General features: G+C 37.0%; 1 protein-coding gene across 1 annotated transcript in view; it reads left to right on the top strand.

The window, feature by feature from the left end:
- Positions 1-21,080, top strand: part of nphp4 (nephronophthisis 4) — a 188,119-nt gene that overhangs the window by 158,633 nt on the left and 8,406 nt on the right. Inside the window, exons 18-25 of the mRNA XM_037684334.1 lie at positions 412-546; positions 4,212-4,408; positions 6,786-7,006; positions 15,328-15,517; positions 16,177-16,260; positions 20,136-20,292; positions 20,489-20,562; positions 20,801-20,886. Of these exons, the coding sequence (XP_037540262.1) occupies positions 412-546; positions 4,212-4,408; positions 6,786-7,006; positions 15,328-15,517; positions 16,177-16,260; positions 20,136-20,292; positions 20,489-20,562; positions 20,801-20,886 (1,144 nt within the window). The remainder of the gene's footprint in view (positions 1-411; positions 547-4,211; positions 4,409-6,785; positions 7,007-15,327; positions 15,518-16,176; positions 16,261-20,135; positions 20,293-20,488; positions 20,563-20,800; positions 20,887-21,080) is intronic.

Consider the following 21,080-nt stretch of genomic DNA (forward strand, 5'->3'; position numbering starts at 1 on the left):
TATATATATATATATTCCTTATTTAGGCCTTCCTTGCAAAAGTTTTTAAAAAGCTTTATGTTACCACATTTATTTACACTTTGAGTCATGCACAAATCATGACATTTAATGTAATAATTTATCTTTAAGCATTTTAGTATATTGATAATAAAAATGGTCATGGCTAGAAACATCCATCATGTACATATTTTTCATTATTGAGTTAATCTTTGCAAAAAAAAAAAAACAATAATCCTGTCTTAGCAACCATTAGGAACAACAATGTGAGGAATATAAACTAACACTGAAAGTGTTTTAAAGGATCACCTGCATAATAGGTTTGAATAAAGTCCATAATGCGGTTAGGTAAACCTCAAAATAATGTGTTCAAATTCAAAGTCTTGTGTCATAAACACTATTTTTCTCCCACAGGATGTCCAGCAGACTCTAACGGGAAGAAATCTGAAGAAAACATTTTACCTCATTCTCACATCATCACACCTCGAGAAGTAACCAGTGGCTTCAGAGGAGGAAGCTTGTCTCCCAGAAACACCTTCCAGCTCAATGGTCAGCACTTCAATCAACCTTTTTGAATTCTGTCAGCGTGTATGTCCTAATCTACTAACCCAAATTAACTTCACTTTTATTAGGCCAGTCCACTCGCCTGTCAGTACTTGTGTGCAGTTTGCACAATAGAAGGCTTTAGAATTAGAGCCTGTCATTTGATTGTTTGCTGTGCTGCTGCTTTGCTGCTTTGATCAGCTCAACCAGATACATTTCACCTTCATTCTGCTGGCTGCACCAACGATCCACTCAATTTTCAAGCTAATTGAGCTTGCAGAGGCATCTCTTGTGGTTAGCCACAGCCCTTTTTTTTTTTTTTTTTTCACGCGTGTGAGCGCAAGCATTAGTCCTATAAGGCACACAAACACACACACTGGGGAAACCAATTTTTTCCTCAATTAAGCAAGCCATCATCAGTTAACTGGTGCATTAATGGTAAACTTGCCTCAAATTTCGACTGTGGCTGAGACACACACACACACACACACACACACATACAGATAACATAATGGTTAAGTGTAATACAGAATACATTTGACATGTATAGAACTACAAACTAGGTCATATAAATGATCTCATTGTAATAGCATTTTTACTTCCACTCGGTTTACCATGCCACTGATACGTAGATTAGCATTTGGAATGCAGCAAACACTGTGTTTAAAATATGTTTACAAATTATTCATGGACAGTTTCACCTCACAAGTTCTTTACACATTGGTACAATCAGTCATTCACAGCTCCTGTTACTGTGCAACCACAGTCTATTTGCTGTTTGTTACATATATCACTCTCTTTCTCGGGACCATGACCTCCCCACTTCTTGGCTCTTTTACACTCTTTACTCTTTCTCCCCCACTTCCGCTCTACTTCACCTCCCCGTGCAATTTCAACTTCCAGTGTACCTAATTGCTTTCACTGGAGTCCAGACACAACAGTGAGACACAGTGAGCAGAAAAGCTTCTCTGGGCGGTGTGTTTGTGTGTTCGTGTTGTGTCTGTGCACACTGTCACACTCCTGGCCCACTTCTGCCTGCCTGTGGCTGTGAAGGATGTGGTGTAGCCAGACACTATCAGGTTAGCGCAGTGGCAGTAAACCTGATATCTCCTTGATAATGAGACTTGGGGAAAAATGTGCAGGGCAAAGAGCCATAGCAGAAGTGGGGGAAAACAAAGAATGTAGAGCAAATATCAGAGTGATTAATAGATTTCATGTGAAGAAATACATTTTAAAATACACTCAAGTGGGTGAACGATCCCAGTGTTGCGTATTTGATAGTTTAAGCCAATAATGAGTGTTTTTGTCATTCACCTATGTTGTTAAATTGGTCTCTAATGAAAAATATGGATCTTTCGTCTACATGTTGAAGTGTCCTTGGGCAAGGCACTGACCCTTAGTATGCTTAGATCTATTATTTAGTGGGTGACTCGTGCTATACAAGAGAGATTTATAAATAAAAGAAGATGAATGTGACGTAGTGAGAATTCCAAAGAATGGAATTAAAACGGTTTGAAAAGCTCAAATGAGAAATAAATGCAGTACTTACATGACCTCTGATACTCTTCAACAGAGCCTGATCTTTCTTGAATGAACCTTTCTTCTGGCTTTATTTTATTTTGTAGTTTGAAAGTGTTTTCCAGACCGCTTAAGAGCTCTGCAAACAGAAAAATAGTTTTTACTCTTTTCTAGTTATTGAGATAAAATTAGTTTTTTTGTGTTTGTGTGTCATTGCAAAAGAAAAAGAAAATTGTGTAAAACAACATGCAGAATAAATAACTGCAAGTGAATCATTTACAATTCTTACGCTTTTGAATCGTTGAAAGGGAGTTCTGTTACTGGGAATTTCACATCAGGCTACAAGGAAGCTGCAGGGCACGGTGCGGGGTAGTCAGATACTGCACACACCTGTGTGGAAACATCCAAACCCAAATTCTGATGTTGCACACATTTAGCTCCCATGACTGATGGAAAATGTGGTATTTACAAACAATCATTACATTAAGACTAATGGATAGGGAGACCAATTTATCAGCCCCGATTTCCTTAATTTTGGGAGATTGGAGATCGACCAGTACTTACATGAGAAACCGATTTTACCGATTTTTTTTTGTAGTTTATCAATTGTCTAAACTTCATTTATATTTCAAAGCACTATCTCATGGCCAGTTAAAACAAGTTTGTATTGTTTCTAGGATATTGTTAAAGGGCATGTTTTTCAATAACATAAGATTGTAAAATTGAAGGTGCATTGTGAACTTATAACACCCGACAGTGACGCTTATAAAACAAAATCGGAATCGGCAGGTCAGACTTTTTAGAGATCGGTGATTGAACAGAAAACTGCAATTGGTGCACCCCTACTAATGGACATTTAAACAAGAACAAAAAAAAGGCTTTACGCATATTTTGTTTCAAATTGCCCAACTAATTGTTCACATTGGGTTTTTTTTTTTCCCCAAATATTGTTTTAAACTAGCAATTCCAAAGTCCTCCATTTGGTTTTTCACAACCTTTCCAGCTAGCCTGGCATTCTGAACCAACTTATTAGAACATATCAAACTTGTTTTTGTATGTTCAGATGGTTGGAATGTTTTCTATAGTTTCACTTGAAAATGTCATGTTAAAACAGCTTGTGAAAATGGAGTAAATCTCAAAGAAAACAAACCAACATTACTTCTTCACATTGATTTAGTCCACTGCAGATAGGCCAAAACAAAGAAACACACATGCACTTGGTGGACACACATTCTCCATGCTGCTTAAAAGAATCTGCTGGAAAACAACAAGCAAATACAGAAACATTTAAAGTTGTACAAGTTGTACAGAGCCTAACAGAATTGGGTTAATGCACAAGAGGGAACTATGGAAATTTGATGAGTACTTGAGGAATTAGAAAAGGGCTAATGTCTGCTGGATAGCAAACAGAAGAAAGCTTTAAAAAAGGCCATCTCACATATTGCTCTACCAAAATCTTTTATTTCCTCCCTAATCCCTATCTCTCTTCTCTATTTACTGATTTACTTTTTTTTCTGTTTTCTGCTCATTTCTACTTTTGATTTATAGATGCTTTCAGTAACTCCTGGTTAATTTCCCCATTGCTGCAAAATAAATTCAGTCATGTTGCTACAACATGGGAAAGGTGTTTTTATAGATAATTTCAACTGGTAACACATAATACAGCCTGATACATATCTGGCACATACTGGGCTGTATTGTGTAATGTATTATGTATGTTTTGCTACATTCCAGTTCTGTTTTGTGTTGTTTCGAGAATATTATTGGTCTAATATTTTTATCTGGACTTTAACAATTGATTGTTTCCTGATCCTGTGACTAGATTGAGAATTAGATACATTAATCATGTATTTTGTTTGATGGATGTAACGTCTGACCATGATGGTGAAAAATAGTCTGAGAGGAATTACTTTTTTTTCTCAGCAGTAGGGCTTTGGCCCAGTTTAAATTATGCTGATTGTTAGACTGAACTGTTTTCATGAACAATCTGTTCTTTCTTTTAGTGCTGGAATAATACTGAAAATTACGAATGCCTCGTTCTCTCACTTGGACAGTTGGAAGGTTTTAGAACATGTGGTTAAAATGGCAGACAGATTATATTCCATTTTGCTCAGTGAATAAGTTCATCCCTGTAGCCCGTTTCTACTTCACAGCCAGGAACACTGCACAAGCACACAGGCTGGAGAAAGGCGAGGATCGCATGCTGTTATACAGCCGGAACCGAGCCGACGCCAGAATGCTAGAACAACGGAACCTAAAGGATACTGACGTCGAGCGCCGGAAGCTGGACTGCATGGCTGCCGTGCATCAACGGGAAGCCAAGGAAAATTCTGAAGCAGCTGAAATGATGGTGAGCTCAGACATTTAGATGAAAATGGTAAACTGTAAAAGGTTTGTAAGCTCAATCATCCAGATAGAAAACAACAAAAAAGGTTAAATCATGTCATATGGATCAGTTTCTTTAAGTGAGAAACATTTCATCCCCCATCCAGAGGACTTCCTCAGTCTATGGCCTGCCAACCAGATCTGTCCCATAGGTAGCCTTCACTTCTGTGTTTCAAGCCAACCTCTTGTTGGAATCGCAGAAGCAGACTTTTAACACATGCAAAATACCCATCCAAAACAATCAATCATCGTGTACAACAATAAAATGTTTTAGGCCAGATGGCAAACTTGCCATTTAAACTGGTCCAGATGACATGATTTAATCTTTTTTGTTGGTAAACTATAAAGTTTGTTTAAATTGTAGCAGCTTGTGAGTTTTCTTCAAAGAAAGACTTCACCATCGAACATTTGACTTTCTAAGTCCCAAATGTTCAAAGTGTCTAGAGAAAACCCACCACTATTCAAATTCTCAAGGTAAAGTGCCCTTTAATCATCTGCACTGCACACACACGTAATAATTGTTCTTCTATGTCAAAGATGCTTGCTCTCTCACCTTTGGGCCACATGCTAAATGTCATTTTGACAGAGGTGCTCACGTGTCAGACATTTTACGACATGCTTTTCTTCTGAGAAGACCAGTGTTCAACTTGTTCCACAGCTGTGTAACAGCCAATGGGATAAAACTTCTCCCTGAGAAACAAGACTGTCTGTGTATCTCTAAAAATCAGTTAAGCTTCTTTTTTCGTTTGGATTGATAACCAAAACTTTTGTCGGACCAGGTTCAAGTTCATCAGTTTCACTAGGGCTAGACTTGTTAAAAACCTCAGTAATATATCACGAAAAGGTTAAATCATGTACAAAAATTAGGGCAAAATTTAAGTATAAAAACATATATTAGTGAGAAAAAGAATAAGTAGGTTCAATCATGCAAGTAAATAAATCACAAAATCATCATATCATCTGGACAGTTTATTTTTGGAAGAAAATAATTTTTCTTTCATCCAAAAGACTTCATCAGTCTGAGGCCTGCCAACAGGATCTGTCGTATTACGTAGCACCTTGTTGACATGTTTCAAACCAGTCTGCTGTTGAGTTCTCAGGCAGCATTGCTTTACACATTCAAAATGGAGTCTAAAACAATCAGTCAATGCATAATAATCAAATCTTATAGGCAAAATGGCCACTTACTACTCACCGAACCAGCCTGAGGACAACCTGACCAAAATAATCACAGTAATGAAACACATCAGTAAGGTGCTATTTATATGACAGACCTTGTTGGCAGGCCTCAGACTGATGAAGTCTTTCGGATGAAAGAAGAAACGTTTTCTTCCAAAAACAACCTGTCCAGATGACATGATTTAACTTTTTTGTGATTTATTTACCTGTATTATTGAGCCCACTTGCTCTTTTTCTCACTAATATATGTTTTTATACTTGATTTTTGCTCTAATTTTTACTTTACATTTAAAGTTTTTCAATAAATCACAAGTATGATTTTGTTCATTATTACATTTATAATGATATGAGAATTTTAGTCCAACATATTATAAGAGAACTTTAGAATTTAAATTTGAATGTGTTCATTCATGTGCACTTGTAAATATATTTGTGACATATCCTGATGCATGCTCAATAATCCAGGTAGAAAAATCCAAAAAAGTTCAATCTGGTCCGGACCAGATTGAACTTTTTTGGATATTTGTGACATGTTTTTTGCATTAGTATATTAAAACACACTTGTTTTAAACATTGACGTCACAAACTCTTTGTGACAGTTTAAGAAAGCCCAGTATGAATAATCCCAAAACACTTGTTGTGAGTGTTGCCAAGTTGATTTAAACTTTGTTTCCATTCAATTTAGCTGAAAGAAATGCTGGTTTTAAAGGTTTTGAAAAGGTCATTTTCTTGATCACAGCACTTGACTGAAATGAAAAATCGGTTGCAAAAAGCCTGACCACTTCCAAAACAATCATTCAAACTACAGCATTTTCCATCTAAAGTGTGCAATCAGAGGAGAGGCAGCCATGTGTTAATGTATGCCTTGAAATAGTCACCAAAAGGTCATGGAGAAAATTATGATTTACTACAAACAGAGCTTCACTGTCTCCAGTTTGGTTATTGTTTCCATCAGTTATGATGACATTTTACTCTACAAGCTCATTAACTGAACATGCATCACTGAAAGCAAAGATCTGCTTCACCTCAAGAAAACTGTGCCCTTGATCAAAACCAAACAAAGTTGTTCAAAAGCTGTGATGGGGTTTACAGTGAGGACCTTTTGGTTGATGATTTTATAATGTGTGCATTTCTCAGCTTTTGACATTCTATGTTGGTGTTAGGGTCACACAATGGACGTCCAGTTGACCAGAGAGCATCAAGCCAGATCCAGCAAAGCAAACGGCAAGGCAGAGGGAATCACCAACATGCTGAGCCAGGCCATCACCACGCAGCACCTCCTCTATGCCAGCCTGGGCTCTGCTGAATACATGGAGTTTGTCCTTAAAAATCCTTTCAATGTGCATCAGTCGGTCACTATTCTTAGTGATGACTCAGAGCTCAGGTAAGATTGTCCAGATATAGTCCAAAGTTATGCATGAGCTTCCAGGAACTCTTTCCTGTGTTAAAGTATTGTACCTTTGACAAAGATAGAATCAGACACGACTAATGTGAAACCATCCATCCAGCCATCATCTTAACCCGCTTCTTCCTTTTTGGGTCACGGGAGTCACTGGTGCCCATATCCAGCAGTCACTGTGCGAGAGGCGGATGACATACTGGACAGGTCTCCAGTCCATCACAGGGACACAGAGAGACAAACGAGACAAACGCCTAGTGACAATTTAGAGTCACTAATGTGAAACCCTGTTTCCAAAAAAAGGGTTACAATATTTGAAAAACATGATAATGGAAACCAATTATTTGCTTCGTGTGTTGTCTGTTGTTCTGTCTGTACAGCACTTTGGTTGGCCTTGTAGCTGTTTTAAGTGCTCTATAAATAAAATGGTATGGTATGATAATTACCACATATTTTTTAATATGACAAGCATCCTGACCCAAAATAAAACTGAAAATCTAGGATGGATGACCTACTCTTGTGTTATTCTAGCCAGAGGGTCCAATAACTTTTATAAAAGTCTTACAACTAAGTCAACAACTGCATTTGCAGTTTGACTAAGTCAGCATGGAATGGTCACATTTTGCCAGTGTTAAACTCCCTACACTGGCTTCCTGGGAAGTTTATAAATGTTTTGAAGAGCCTATCACCTATAGAGTTCCTAATGATTACACTTTGTTTATTTTATTAAACTTTATTTATCCAGGCAAATCCCATTGAGATCATGTTTTTTGTAAGGGAGGCTTGAGTCTGAAGGCAGCCCAACATGCATGCTTTGGGCTGTGGAAACAGAATGTGGAGAAAACCCACACTAACACAAGGTGAACTCTGCATAGGAAGACCCCAGTTCCAAACCGGGGATTGAACCCAGGACCTTCTTGCTGTGAGGCAACAGTGCTAACCACTAAGCTGTCATGCTCCAGCCTACATTAAATATTCAATTATTATTTTTTTTTTATTATTATCAGTCTTGATATCTCTGCTTTTAGAGTAGTTTAATTATTCCCAGGATTTACAAGTTCAGACTTTTGTATAACTTTGATATACAAATACAAAATAAAATGACTGGATAATTGATTTAAACCCAGTCAGCCAACATTACTACCTAATTGTTTGTTTCAATATTTAAGAGAAATGTTAAAGACCTCACTAAACTAAGGAAGGTTACTCATATCACCATTTATAGGGGCTGCAGTAGCTCGGTGGTCAGTTCTGCAGTCTCCTTATCTCTAGGCTGCCTGTTTGAGCCATAATATTAAGCATAGATTGTTATTTGTGTTTTTTTTTTTTTTTTTGAATTCTTACAGATTAACAGTTTACTGTTAGATTTGCAAATCCTCTAATAATAATATTACCTAAACTTAAATTTATGATGGTTAATATGTCAATTTGTTTAAGCATATGTGGACCTTAGGAGATATGACAGAAGAGATTTTTACATGTTTATATGTAAGTTGAGATTGTCATTTGTTATTTTGTTCTCGTCTTCCTTTGGTCTGTATGTTCAATAGTTCAATAAAGTAAAAAAAAAGGTTACTGTTTATTCATAACAGAGGCAGTACAGTGGTGCAACTGGCTGTCTCTCAGCGAGCAAGTTACCCTGGTTCAAATCCCAGTCCAGGGGCCTTTCTTGGTGGAGTTTGCATGTTCTCTCCGTGCATGTGTTTTTTTGGGGGGTACTCTGGTTTCCTTCCACAGACCAAAAACATGCATGTTAGCCTGACTGGTAACTCTAAATTGCCTCTAGATGTGAGTGAGAGTGAATAGTCGTTTTGTCTCTGTGTCCCTGTGATGGACTGGAGACCTGTCCAGGGTGTGTCCCCTGCCCACACAGTGATAGCTGTACATGGGCGCCAGTGACCCCTGCGACCTGAAAAGGAAGAAGCAGGTAAAGATAATGGATGGATATTAGCCAGATCACACTGTGGTAAATATTTTCCCATTAATATTTCTGAGTCACTCTATGCCAGTCTGTGTGACAAAAAAAAGAAAAAAAAAAAGAAAAGGCAATTAGCCTTAACAACAGTTAAACAGATTTTTTTTTTTTGTTTGTTTGTATTATTACACAACTGTTTATTTTTCTTCCTCAAACTTTTTCACATTTATAATGATTTTATTCAAACCTAGTAGAGGGATAATGTGTGTTAAATCTTTTAAACCAGATAGATATAGCAAATGTACTGGTTGGCCTCCAGTCTAACACAGGAGGTGTGAACATGTGTTTCTGTGCTGTATGTGTTTTCCATAATCAGATCATTACAGTCTATGCTGCACCACCAAGTTGTCTTCACACTTTTTGAATGCGTTTCCAATTGTGACGTTAAAGCTCAGGAACCTATTTTCACTCTTTCAGAGAATGACGTTGTGTCCTTACACTTGACTTGCTCATAAATTGAGAACATGGCTTTTAAAGTGACACCTGAACAATTCAGCACATTCCCACAAAATAAAATCACCCCCAGTTAAGGAATTGTGCCTACAACACTTGGCGAGGACAAGATTCTGTTATCGGAGCATCAAAGTACACTATAATGGTCATAGTCATTTTATAACAGTGTGTAAAAATATATTTCAGTTCTTACTAAGATGTGCAGATGTGATGATTCACGTTGTTTTAGCTGAATACACATACGCTGTTTGTATACAAATGAGACTGACATTTTTTAACAAAAGAACTATGATAATGTGAAACTGCCTGTGTAATTGTGCTGCATAAGAAAGGCAATAAAACAAAACAGCATGTGCAAAAAGCCACATTACTTTTTTCTACTGCTGCAAAATGTTTTTCAGGATAAAAGCTGTAATCAGCTTTACAACTAAAAATGTTCACAGTAAAGTTCTTGTGATAACATCTTATCAAACCAAGTTAATATTAGAATAAAAAATGTCAGGTCATAAAAAGTTACAGTAAATCTGTGCAGTGAAGCTACACATTATTGCTCTGAAAGTCAGAACTGTGTGAAATAAATTCCTTTTTGAAGTTAATCTGGAATGTTTTTCAAATATTTTTTTATGTAGTTTTCCTTAAAGGTTTTTATATGTTGTAACTGTAGCATTTAATATTTGACTCTGGTTTGGCAGAGAGAGATGACTACGATTTTTTAAACACATCCTGAAAGAGTCTAAACACATTTAAAATCACTTGATCACACAAAACAGATTTTCAGATTTACTAAAAACTCTGAGTTTTTGCAAAGAAAGTGTCTCACTTTGACAAGAATGCTCTTTCTGTGCACATTTATTCATTTTTTATGCCTTTAGGCTGTATTTGTCAAGGGACTTTGGACTGTGGGTAATTCCCTCAGGCATTGTCTGCTGAGTTGCAGACAGACAGAAAGTGTTCATCCAGGGCTCAAAACGCCTGCAAGGGAGCCGCGGTGCAGTTTAGGATTTGACAGCGAGACCCTCACAAAGTTAGCAGGTGTGTGCCTCAGATTCAACGAGGGTGGAGTTTAACAATTACGATTTATCTTCAGGTAAATCCATTCAAGCTCGTTGTTGTTAAACGGTGTTCATGAAAAAATGATATCTACTCAAGTGTTTTTTGTATTTTAACATATGATGTCTTTGTGTGGGTGGGCTCTTTGGAGCAACTACTTTTTTATCATTATAAAGGCAGTCAGTGTTTGTACACGTGAATGTTTCATTTTTAAGCATGTCTTACAAAGATATTCCTCCAAGTTTAAATGTGAAATGCACACAAACACATACAAATGTTTTACTACAAATTGAGACTATATAACTACTGAGGTTGTGGAAGTCAAATTAACAGCTTAGTCTTAGTTTTGACATTATATATGTGTAATTGTGTACTAACGTGGGGTGTCATGAAAGTATTTAAAACTGCATTGCTGTGGGAGAATTATTCCAGCAAGAAATACCAAAGAGCTGTCCTTGAGACAGATACATATTTAACTCTGATGATGTGTTAAAAAATCCTCTTTAATCCACACATAGCAGCCATTATGGTGGGTGTTTGCTGGATGACCCTTTCTTGGTATCCATGCATGTGCTTCCTTCATTTAACGTCATTGTTAATCCGCCTTTTCTAAATATTTTATTTTGGGTGCTGCTCATGCGCAAGCTTTGGATTAACTTACATCAAGTGATCAACAGAGGCTGCAATGCACCATGGATGAATCATTCTGGCATTAAACCGACCACTGGCCCTCTTTAATTGAGCCTCATCAGTTCTTATATCTGGCCTCTCACTGGCTTGGCATCCTCTTTTTTTTAATTTTTTGAAGAGAGAGTGTGACATTTTACACCACACCGTCTGTCACCTTTACCAGTTGCTTGAAACATGCAAATGGGAAACATCTGTTATGGTTGGAAATTTCTGTATTATTGGATGTGCTTTTGTTACAGCATGTGGGGTACTGGAGTCAATGCTCTTCAAACCTGGTACTAGTGTGTGTCCTGGGTGATCTGATCCCAATGGTATTTACAGATAAAACACTCAGAATGGAGTGATTCACATCTGATTGTTCAGGCCCTGTTCTCAGAGGTGCTCTGGGACACAAAGCAGTGCACGGATGGAGTATCTCCTTTGAAAACACATAAATAGCTTTTGTTTCACCTCTGAAAATTAGGGTTAAATCTGTTGATGGTGTGCCTTTCTTTTTAATGTGTGGCTTTTAACACACAGCGTTTATATTTACTAATCAAAATGGTGGGCACAGTCCAGATAGTCATACCCAGGTCTCCTGCAGCACATCCCTTTCTGCCATTCATTGATGGGTACATATATATTTTTACCTAATAGACTTTGTGATTACAATTCCAAGTAGATGAAATTCATTGCCTTTCTGTGCAGAGATTGGATGTTCTCCCAGTGTCTGCAAGAATTTTCTTTGAGCGCTCCGTCTTCCTCCCGCTATCTTAAAACATGCTTGTTAGGTTAATTGGTGACTTTAAACTGACTGTGTGTGTGTACGTGTGTGTGATGGACTGACTGACAGCCTGTCAAAGCGTGTGTGTTGCCTCTTGCTCAGTGCCACCTGAGATAGTCTGAATTTATTAGCTGAGATCAGTCTTTGAGGTGAGCGGACAGTTTTTTACGGCAGCCTCTGAGGGGCAGTAAACACGTCTACGTTACCTGTCTTGCACTACGTGAACTACAACATGGTCAGGTCTATGAAGCTGCTCTGTTGTTGCTTCCTCATCAATATTTTAGCCAGTGTTTGACAAGAAGGTTTCTTGAGAGCACAAAACAACCCTCTTGGATCGGACTTTTGTCTACAGAAGCAAACAAGAAAGAAAACTGACCTTAACTAGAATTCCAGCATGTCTTTGAGGACAGAGTCCTTAGTGACAGGCTAAGCTAGCTGTAGCTTTGATGATGGCAGTTGTTTCAAGCCCAGAGCCTCCTTGATGTAGAGGACATGTTTGCTGCTGTTGCTACTCATCTTGTAGGGATCCTTTTTACATTTGTCCTGACAAATGAGAACAATGAAACACTGATGGCTAACAGACTGTAGGTCTCCTCTGAGCTACACTCATGCTTTCCCTCTAGAGTTTTCTGTCTTTGTGCTTTTTTTCAGGACTTCTTTTTTTTTCTTTACTTTTCCTTTAGTCATTTTTACCTCGTACCTTGACTACCAGAAGTGGACAATAGTCCTTCTCACATTTATTCCTACTGCATTTTCTTTAAAAAATAATTAGAAAAATCAAAAAAAAAAAAAAATTTAAAGCAGACTTGAACATGAAACAGACAAAACACATTGTTTGTCTAAGCTAAAGCCTTTTTGCAAACTGTACAAAGGAAATATTCATAAATTTCATAGATGTGACTGCAGAATCTTTAACAATAAGGAGATAGGGTTCTTAAAAATAAAATTAACGTAAAAAACACATCTCATAAACCAACTGAGAGAAATACTCTTCTGCCCATGGCTTGGAACACTTGAAGTCTAAAGCGGTAGTTCTCTATAGGTATTTGTGTGAAAAAAACAACAAAAAAAACATTCAGTTTATTTATATAGCACCAAGTAACAACAGAAGTCGTCTCAGGGAACTGAACAGAAGCGTTCATATGTAAAAATAATAAGTTAACAAAAACATTCATATATAAAAATAATAATTTAACATTATTTATCTGAGGAGCAGACTACTTTGAATTTAACTCCATCACAGAACTCTCATCTTGAGCAAGCATGAAGGCGACAGTGGAAAGAAAAAACTCCCTCATGAGGAAGAAACCTTTAGCAGAACCAGACTCTGGACAAGCAGCCATCTGATTTGACCAGCTGGGTTTGAGAGGAACAGATACACAATGGCAGGTCAAGAATCACATGTTAAGATAGAAATGGTATTGTGACGACCCTGCAGTAATTTTCAAGTTAGCAATGTGTTCTCTTGTTTCAAATGTTCTGTTTACTGATTGTTATTGAAAATGCATTGTCTGTACGGAGTTTCAGACAAGTGTGTGATTGGAGGAGCGGAGCGGTGAGTGAGAGCTGGATGGAGGAGAAGTTGGTGCGGGAACTCTCAGGGGTGTGTGTGTGTGTATGCATGCATGTGCGTGTTCGAGAGTCTGAGAGTTCATTCTTGTACCAGCATGGTTGCAGCCGACAGTAACCATTTTTAAGTTAGCAATAAAGTAACGGTTATTCATGTCTTCCTCGACTATCATTCCAATACGTCCGGCTGGACGTCACAGTATCAAATGAAATCTATTCAACAGTTTTCAGTCAGGTCATCTGGACAGTTTCTTTTTTTGCTGAAACATTTCACCTTCCATCTGGAAGGCTTCATCAGTCAAGGAAACACACAACACAAGACTGATTCTTCCCCCAAACAGCTTACTCCAAAGTGGAACAAACCAGTTATGTTGGTGCTAAGATGGCGTCCTTGGCACGCCCCCTCCTCTGGTTCCGGCCCTCTTCCTCATTGACAGTCATGTCAAACTGGTTAAAAACCAAAAAAGTCCATGCTTAATAATCCAGGTATACAATCCAACAATTTTCAGTCAGGTCATCTGGACAGTTTCTTTTTTTGCTGAAACGTTTCAGCATTAGACTAGCTATGGTACTGAAAATGAACCTGGGGTTATTTTATTCTCATCATTTAAAGATGCATAATATAAAGTTCTAGCTTTAGGGAGTGCTTTTTTATACGTTAGCAGGCTATCTCTCCAAGATAAGTAAAATTCTTCAACATTAGTGGAGCGCCATTTTCTTTCCAGTTTTCTAGATGCTTATTTTAAAGTATGTAACTCAGAATTGAACCAAGGAGCCAGTCTCCTCTGATTGATTACTTTCTTTTTCATAGGAGCAGCTTTATCGAGTGAAGTTTGCAAAGAAGTTATAAATTTATTAACCACAAATGGAAAAAGAGAGACATGAAGCATTCCACACTTTTTTTTTTTTTTTTCCCCGAGTGGTACTGGTATATCTGTTTGGCTGTGGAATTTAGTTTTTCTATTATTTTCCATGCAGTAAATTATAATTGACATTCTGCTGGTCAAAACAAAAACCTAATACTTTGGTGTCGCCTCACAATTTCTAATCAAGGTTTGTGATACTCATATATTTTAAAGATGTGGACAGAATTTCCTCGGGGGGAGGGGGGTGTCCACAACTGATGAGTCCTGGCCTTTTGACACTTAACTTGGCCTTGGTTCAAAACTATGTAATCTAGTTTGAAGTTTAGATGGCAGAGAAAAGTATACTGCATGTAAAGTTCAAACAAAAAACAAACCCAGACTCTTGGTCACTATTTTTCTGTCAATTTCAATTTCTAGTTATTTTAGTTACAGTGTGGTAAGTGGGATTGAAAACTCTTTTGTTCTAACTTTTTTGTTTTGCAGAATTTAATCTGTATTATGTGACGGAAGAAACATAATCAAATGGTTTACTGTGACACCTGAACCAGGTGTTAACTTTAGCATTTGTGTCTGTTTAATTACCTATGGAAACGTCATCTGTCAAGCATTTATTTTGTTTCTTAATTCCTAATTTTTCATTTTTATGTCTTATAAATAAACTAGTAATTTACTATTTACTATTTTATTCTTCAAAATTATTGAATATCATTCCTCCTCTTCTCTGTTTTTGCTTATTTATCCTCCAATCCAGCAAGACTAGTCATACGGCACAAACAATTATTATATGCTACTAAGTCATGTAATAAAAACAGCAATATATATCACTTCGGCTTTCTTTTTGATCATGTAACAACTCAAGTTTTGATCCAGGATGGATTTTCTACAAATATGTAAAACGTAGCTTTGATCACTTTCATGTCCTTTAATCTTTTTCATCCAGTGTCATCACCGACACCGAGGAGTGGCGTCACTTCAAAGCACTAACCAAAACTCCTACCCCAGTGGAAGAGAACTTGTTTCATATAAAGGATGGTGCCGCAGGTCCTCAGGTTTACCTTCGGCCCAAAGAAACTGTCCACATTCCTCTGAAATACCAGAGCTTCATATGCAACCACACCTTGGCCATGCAGGTAAACAACAAACTGAAGAAAGACGTTTGACGAGCATTTAGGAGGCAGCATTTATTTAATGCATCTGTTAAAACCATGTGTGATTTGTGAATATTTCTTAAAGCAGCATTTTAAGTAAAAGTGCGTATGTGCTTATGTTAATTTGTTTTTATATCTAAAACCTTGAAGTGAATAAATGTGTTTTACTGTAGAAAACCATCATCACAACATTCCATCACCACTGAATACATTTTTTTTTTCAATTATTGAAATTCCAGAAAACTCTTTAAAATTCTGTGCCCTTGGTTGTTCTAAATTTATATTTGGTTATGAAAAATTCCTGGAAATAAAATGTTGCGTGGGCGTAAAGTTTATTTGTTTGAATGTCAGTACACTTCAAGGTTTACTAACCTCGGCTAATCTATTTCAAGGCAACTGAATCATTTTACTTTAATTTAGTTTCACAGATGCAGTTTAAAGAGATGGCAATTTTATTTGTTGTATTTTTTAATTTTATTAATTTTGTTTTGAACCTTCTCTGGACTGCTGGGGGATAGACACTATTTGGTTATTTTCTGCCTGTTATAATTTACAGTTTCGTTGCAGGGCATGCAGATATATGTGATATTTTATGGTGATACATTTTAATAACAGTTCTGTTTCTTATCAAATCGTCACAGGGACCAAGCTTCGTGCCTACAGGAAAAGGTTCTCGCACGGCCAAAAAGAATCTGTCCAATATTATTATTGCCAAAACCATCAAGGTACAGACTGTGTTACTACGCCTCATGCAAGCTTATTTTGGATATTGAACCATGTTTATCTGCATCTGCAGATTTGCTTTTTCATATTATATGTGCATGTTTTCTGCTTTCTGTGCTGTAAGCCCTTTTCAAAATTACATCTTGAATTATGTAAAGTTTGTATGCTCGTATGTTGCATAAGATCCTAATGGTTTTGGGAAAGGCATCTAAACTCAGACTACTGTATGGATTTTTTTATTTGAAGCTTAAATAAGGTTAACCTTCTCCTCCATCCTAAAGTCTAACATCTTGTTTACACACAAACTCCAGACAGTTCCCAGAGGAATGGTTGTGCACTCCTTCCACCTTCCTCTACTCTCACACTGACACATAAAGCTCCCTAAATTACCCACAAACTTACAAAAGGTGGACAAGACTGTTGAACAAAGTTATATGGTTGAAATATTTAGTTTTAATCATACTAACCATTCCTAAATATTATTATTTAATTAAAATTTTGGATTTCAAACATATAATAATTCAGACAAAAGATGCATAGCAACATGGTGATAATCAAACTAAATGGTTGAAATGGAGTAGGTTGAACCATATACTTATCTAATGCTACTCCTATTCTCTTTTATTTCCAAATATATTCATTTCAGTATGATTTATTTACAACAGTGCATTAATAAACCCTTAATCATTTTACCCTTTACAGTCTGTCCCAATCCCTTCCACATCTCTATAGCCTGAGAATATGTTGTTTTGCTTTATCTTTTTTAATTCCATCATCTAAACATTCCACAAAGTCCCACCACAAAACGAAATGCACATACTTTGAAATGCACGTAAATGGCTGTACTCATTCAGCTTTCATCTACTCACACACACATTCATTCATTCAACCTTTATTTATACAGGTTAATCCCATTGAGCATCGGGGACTCATTGCTCTCTAAATTATCTACAAACTTTATGGCCATGTACGGCCATAGCCTTTCATAAAAATACATTTTTCTTTTAGTTAATACTCATCTCCTCTATTCTTAAATATCTTCTGAATATTACCAGGAAGTGTTTATTTTTATTTTTACTTTATACACTATTTGAATAGTTCTAAACATAACTATATCTGTAAACTTAAGACATTTGGGCTTTATTAAATAATACAGTTGTGTGATCCCTGTGCCTGACATTATGCACATTTATAATTTTTTTTTGCCATATGAATAATGATTGCAAAGTTGTTTTATAAGCATTTCCCCATATATCCAGACATTAAGTAAAATACAGCAATATAAGAGAACAATACAGAATATTCAACACTCCTTGTTCCAGTATACGTCTTGCTTTGCCTAACACAGTAATACTCCTTGCTAATTTGGCTCTCACATGTGATTTCCAACAAATTTTACTGTCTAGAATTATGCCTAAATTAAATTTCATTTACAGTTTCAATGTTTTATGAGTTGGACTTGTATGTTCATTTTTGGATTGTCAAATATCATCCATAGAGAAAGCAGCTCTACCAAATGAGCCACCATATGGTCTAACTTAATACGCTTATTATACTGCTCCTCAGTATATTAATCACACATATTATGTTTTTAAAGAAATTACTCTGGGTCAATATTATATTCAAAACTACCCATGTTATGTCCTGATGCATGTGCAATAATCCAGGTAGAAAAATGTAACGCAATTAAGTCAGTTCCTATGTTATATTTATGTACTGCACTTCCCTATACAATAATCAGACCTTTTTTGAATTATCAGACCATATTCCTCCACTATTTCCTTTACTTACATTTATTACAGGAATCGTTGAGACATCTCTAGTTCTTGAAAATGTTTTATCACTAGCACCTTAGCTTCCTCTGGTGACCCTTTCAGCTTTATAAAATCGTTACATTTTGCTGTCCATGTTGCCTGGGCTTATTTTCTGTTTCCTTAGAAAGAGTGCCTGCCTAGCTATATCTGTATTTTTCTGAGTTAGATGCTCATTCACATATAAATAAAAAGTATTTGACAAGTGATATTTCTTGTGAATTTATACAAATTAAATCTGGGCTTTTGTTAAGTAGTAAATGCCATAGACTGTACATATAAATCACTTTTCTATCCAACCAGGATACTCAAACTGCTTTACAACACAAGGTGTGTCCTCATTTACCTCCACACATACATTCATACAGCACTCTACCACATCTCTACAAATCTGATCTGAATAAATCAGTATATAGTCTAAGCAGTACTTTAGATCACATTCATACAGATTGGACAATCAGAAGTAATGAGGAACCAAGTGTCTTGCCCAAGGGCACTTCAACATGTGTTTGCATAGTGGTGGACTCGAACCCCCAACTCACATTGGAAGACTACTGCTCTAACCATCCAGCCACAGTTGTCCATTTCTACAGAATGGAGCTGAGATCCACTATGATCAACATTTCATTTACCTCGTTACAATTTCTTATGTTCGTCTACAGCACCCCGGTACTTTCACATTGCACAGAGTGATGAAAGATTTGCCAGTCTGCCAAACATTTGTGTCTCCCCCCCACTTTGTGGATATTGTGTGCCGGAGTCAGCACTCCTGCTCTGAGCAAAAAATCCTGTCAACAGGTCAAAGGGGTCAGGCCTGGATCAAATCTGTATCACGCTAAAACTGACAAGTCCCAACAGCAGAGCTGTCAGTATGCCAGCTTTGGCACGGCTGTCAGTCAGCATGCATCGCCTGAGTCAGACACGAGCCACTCCTTCAGGTCAGCAAGGGGCTGCAAATCTGACACATCGTCATCACATCACATTTAGATAGCTGCTCCATGTTCAATGAGCAAAATGCCTTATTTTAACTTTCGTCGAAAGATTTGCTTATTTGTCAGGCAATTATTATTTTTCTTCTAGGATACTTTTATTACTATGTATAATTTTGCCATTGAGCAAAGTTGTCATTGTGCAGCTACTGGTAATTAAGTGAAAGATAGACTGATCTCCAGCAATAGCTTCAAGTTTGAGATTACCTTTGTAATTAAAGGTAGTTTTTGTTTGTTTTGTAAAATTCATTAATAAAAAAAAGTCTTACGCAAAGGTTTAGGCACTTTGTGAGACTTTAATTCTCTGATAAGCTGTACAAAGCTCTCAGATCCTAATTAGCTGGTCAGGACTGGCTTTCTCACCAGTGATGCAACTTTCTAAATCTGTCTAAAATCCCCTCAAACCTTGTCCCAAAACTGACATTCAAGGACTCTTCTAAGCAGCTGTTTATCAAGTGAAAATTTTACAAAAGTTATGTTCTGAAGGTGTGAAAGTGTGAACAGAAGATGACCTTTAGAGATTATCTTCTTAGTTTGTTGTTTGTAAAGTAATTGGGTGGAAGTGGACATCAATGTTTTAAAGAAAAAACTACTTGTAGAATTGCTTAAACATTGGGTCTGAACATGATGCGAGGTGCTACACTCAAAACTCCAACCTACTTTGTCTGGGACTACCTATTCTTGGTTTAGATATACACAAGGAAAGTATATTGCGCTTCTAGTTTAGTTCAAACTAAATCTAACCTCCTGATCTTTATCACCACCCAACTTCAACTTCACATCATGGTGCATTTTCTGCACTGAAAGCAGCAGAAAGTTTCAGACCTGCACGCGGCTATCGGGTCAACAAACATTTCTTGAAGAGTTGCAGTGTAATAATGGCAGTTAGCATATTTTCGTTTACTTTACTTTCGTTTAAATACGTTTTCATTACTCTCCGCAATGTTTCAAACTCAACAAATGACAAATTCAGTGTCCTTATGAAAAATAATCTAATTTCATTACAAGAAATGCCTAAAATTATGCAGGGGAATGGCCTTTTACTTATGTCACTAACTTTTTACCTTTCCTTCCCAGGTAACCTTCAGGTCATTAGATGGCAAGCCAATGGCCATCTGCCAAGTGAATGTGGAGCCAACACCCCACGTTGTGGACCAAACTTTCAGACTTTACCACCCAGAACTTTGTTTCCTGAAGAAGGCAATCCGCCTGCCACCATGGGATGACCCCACAGGTTGGCATGCCCCAAGTATTCATCAGTATCCATTATTTCCAGTTCCATGGGTTCAATTTGCACATTCCTAACAAAGTCTAGATTGGATAGTTCTGCATATATAAAGTTTGTTACCAACATAGAAAGAATCTAGAACAAAGCAAAAAAAAAAAAAAAATTCACTTAATACTTTTACTATTTGTGGGTTATCCAACAGAAGACCCAAATTCCAGGACTCATATTTCTGTTCGCTGCAGTGACCCTAATATCATCTGCCAGACAAGGATGCTGGTAAGATCAAGTATTATTTTCTTGCATATCTCAGCTGTTATTATAAATGTCTCACAGTAGCATTAGCAGGAAATGTTAAGTTAAGTGGAAAGTACTTCATTGTGTTGCAACTTTCCAAGCAGGACTTGTAACGTGGTTTATTCCTTCAACATTTATGTGACAAATGTGTTTTTATATTATAGGTTGTTTTGCCGCTTTATTGTATTATTTTTCTCTCATTTATTGTGTTTTTATGTAGGTGCCAGGAGAGCCACAGGATGTGTACTTGAAAGTGCCTGGGAGTCCCAGTCCACATATAAAGATGTTCTTTGTAATGGTCTTCGTGTATGTATCGTACCGCTTAGGGTACACTGACCACACGTAGAGCTGAGCCTCAAGAAACATTTAGTTTGGCCAATTAAAATCTTGATGCACACTTACATTATCTGACTAGAATTTAAGATAGATTGGTGGTTTGTATGCCAGAAACGAGAGAATTCCATTTTGTGACCATGCTGCACCAGTGTTTGTTTATTTAG

Source organism: Nematolebias whitei, chromosome 11 (assembly GCF_014905685.2).
Source record: "Nematolebias whitei isolate Nwh7 chromosome 11, NemWhi1, whole genome shotgun sequence".
Classification (NCBI taxonomy): Eukaryota; Metazoa; Chordata; class Actinopteri; order Cyprinodontiformes; family Rivulidae; genus Nematolebias; species Nematolebias whitei.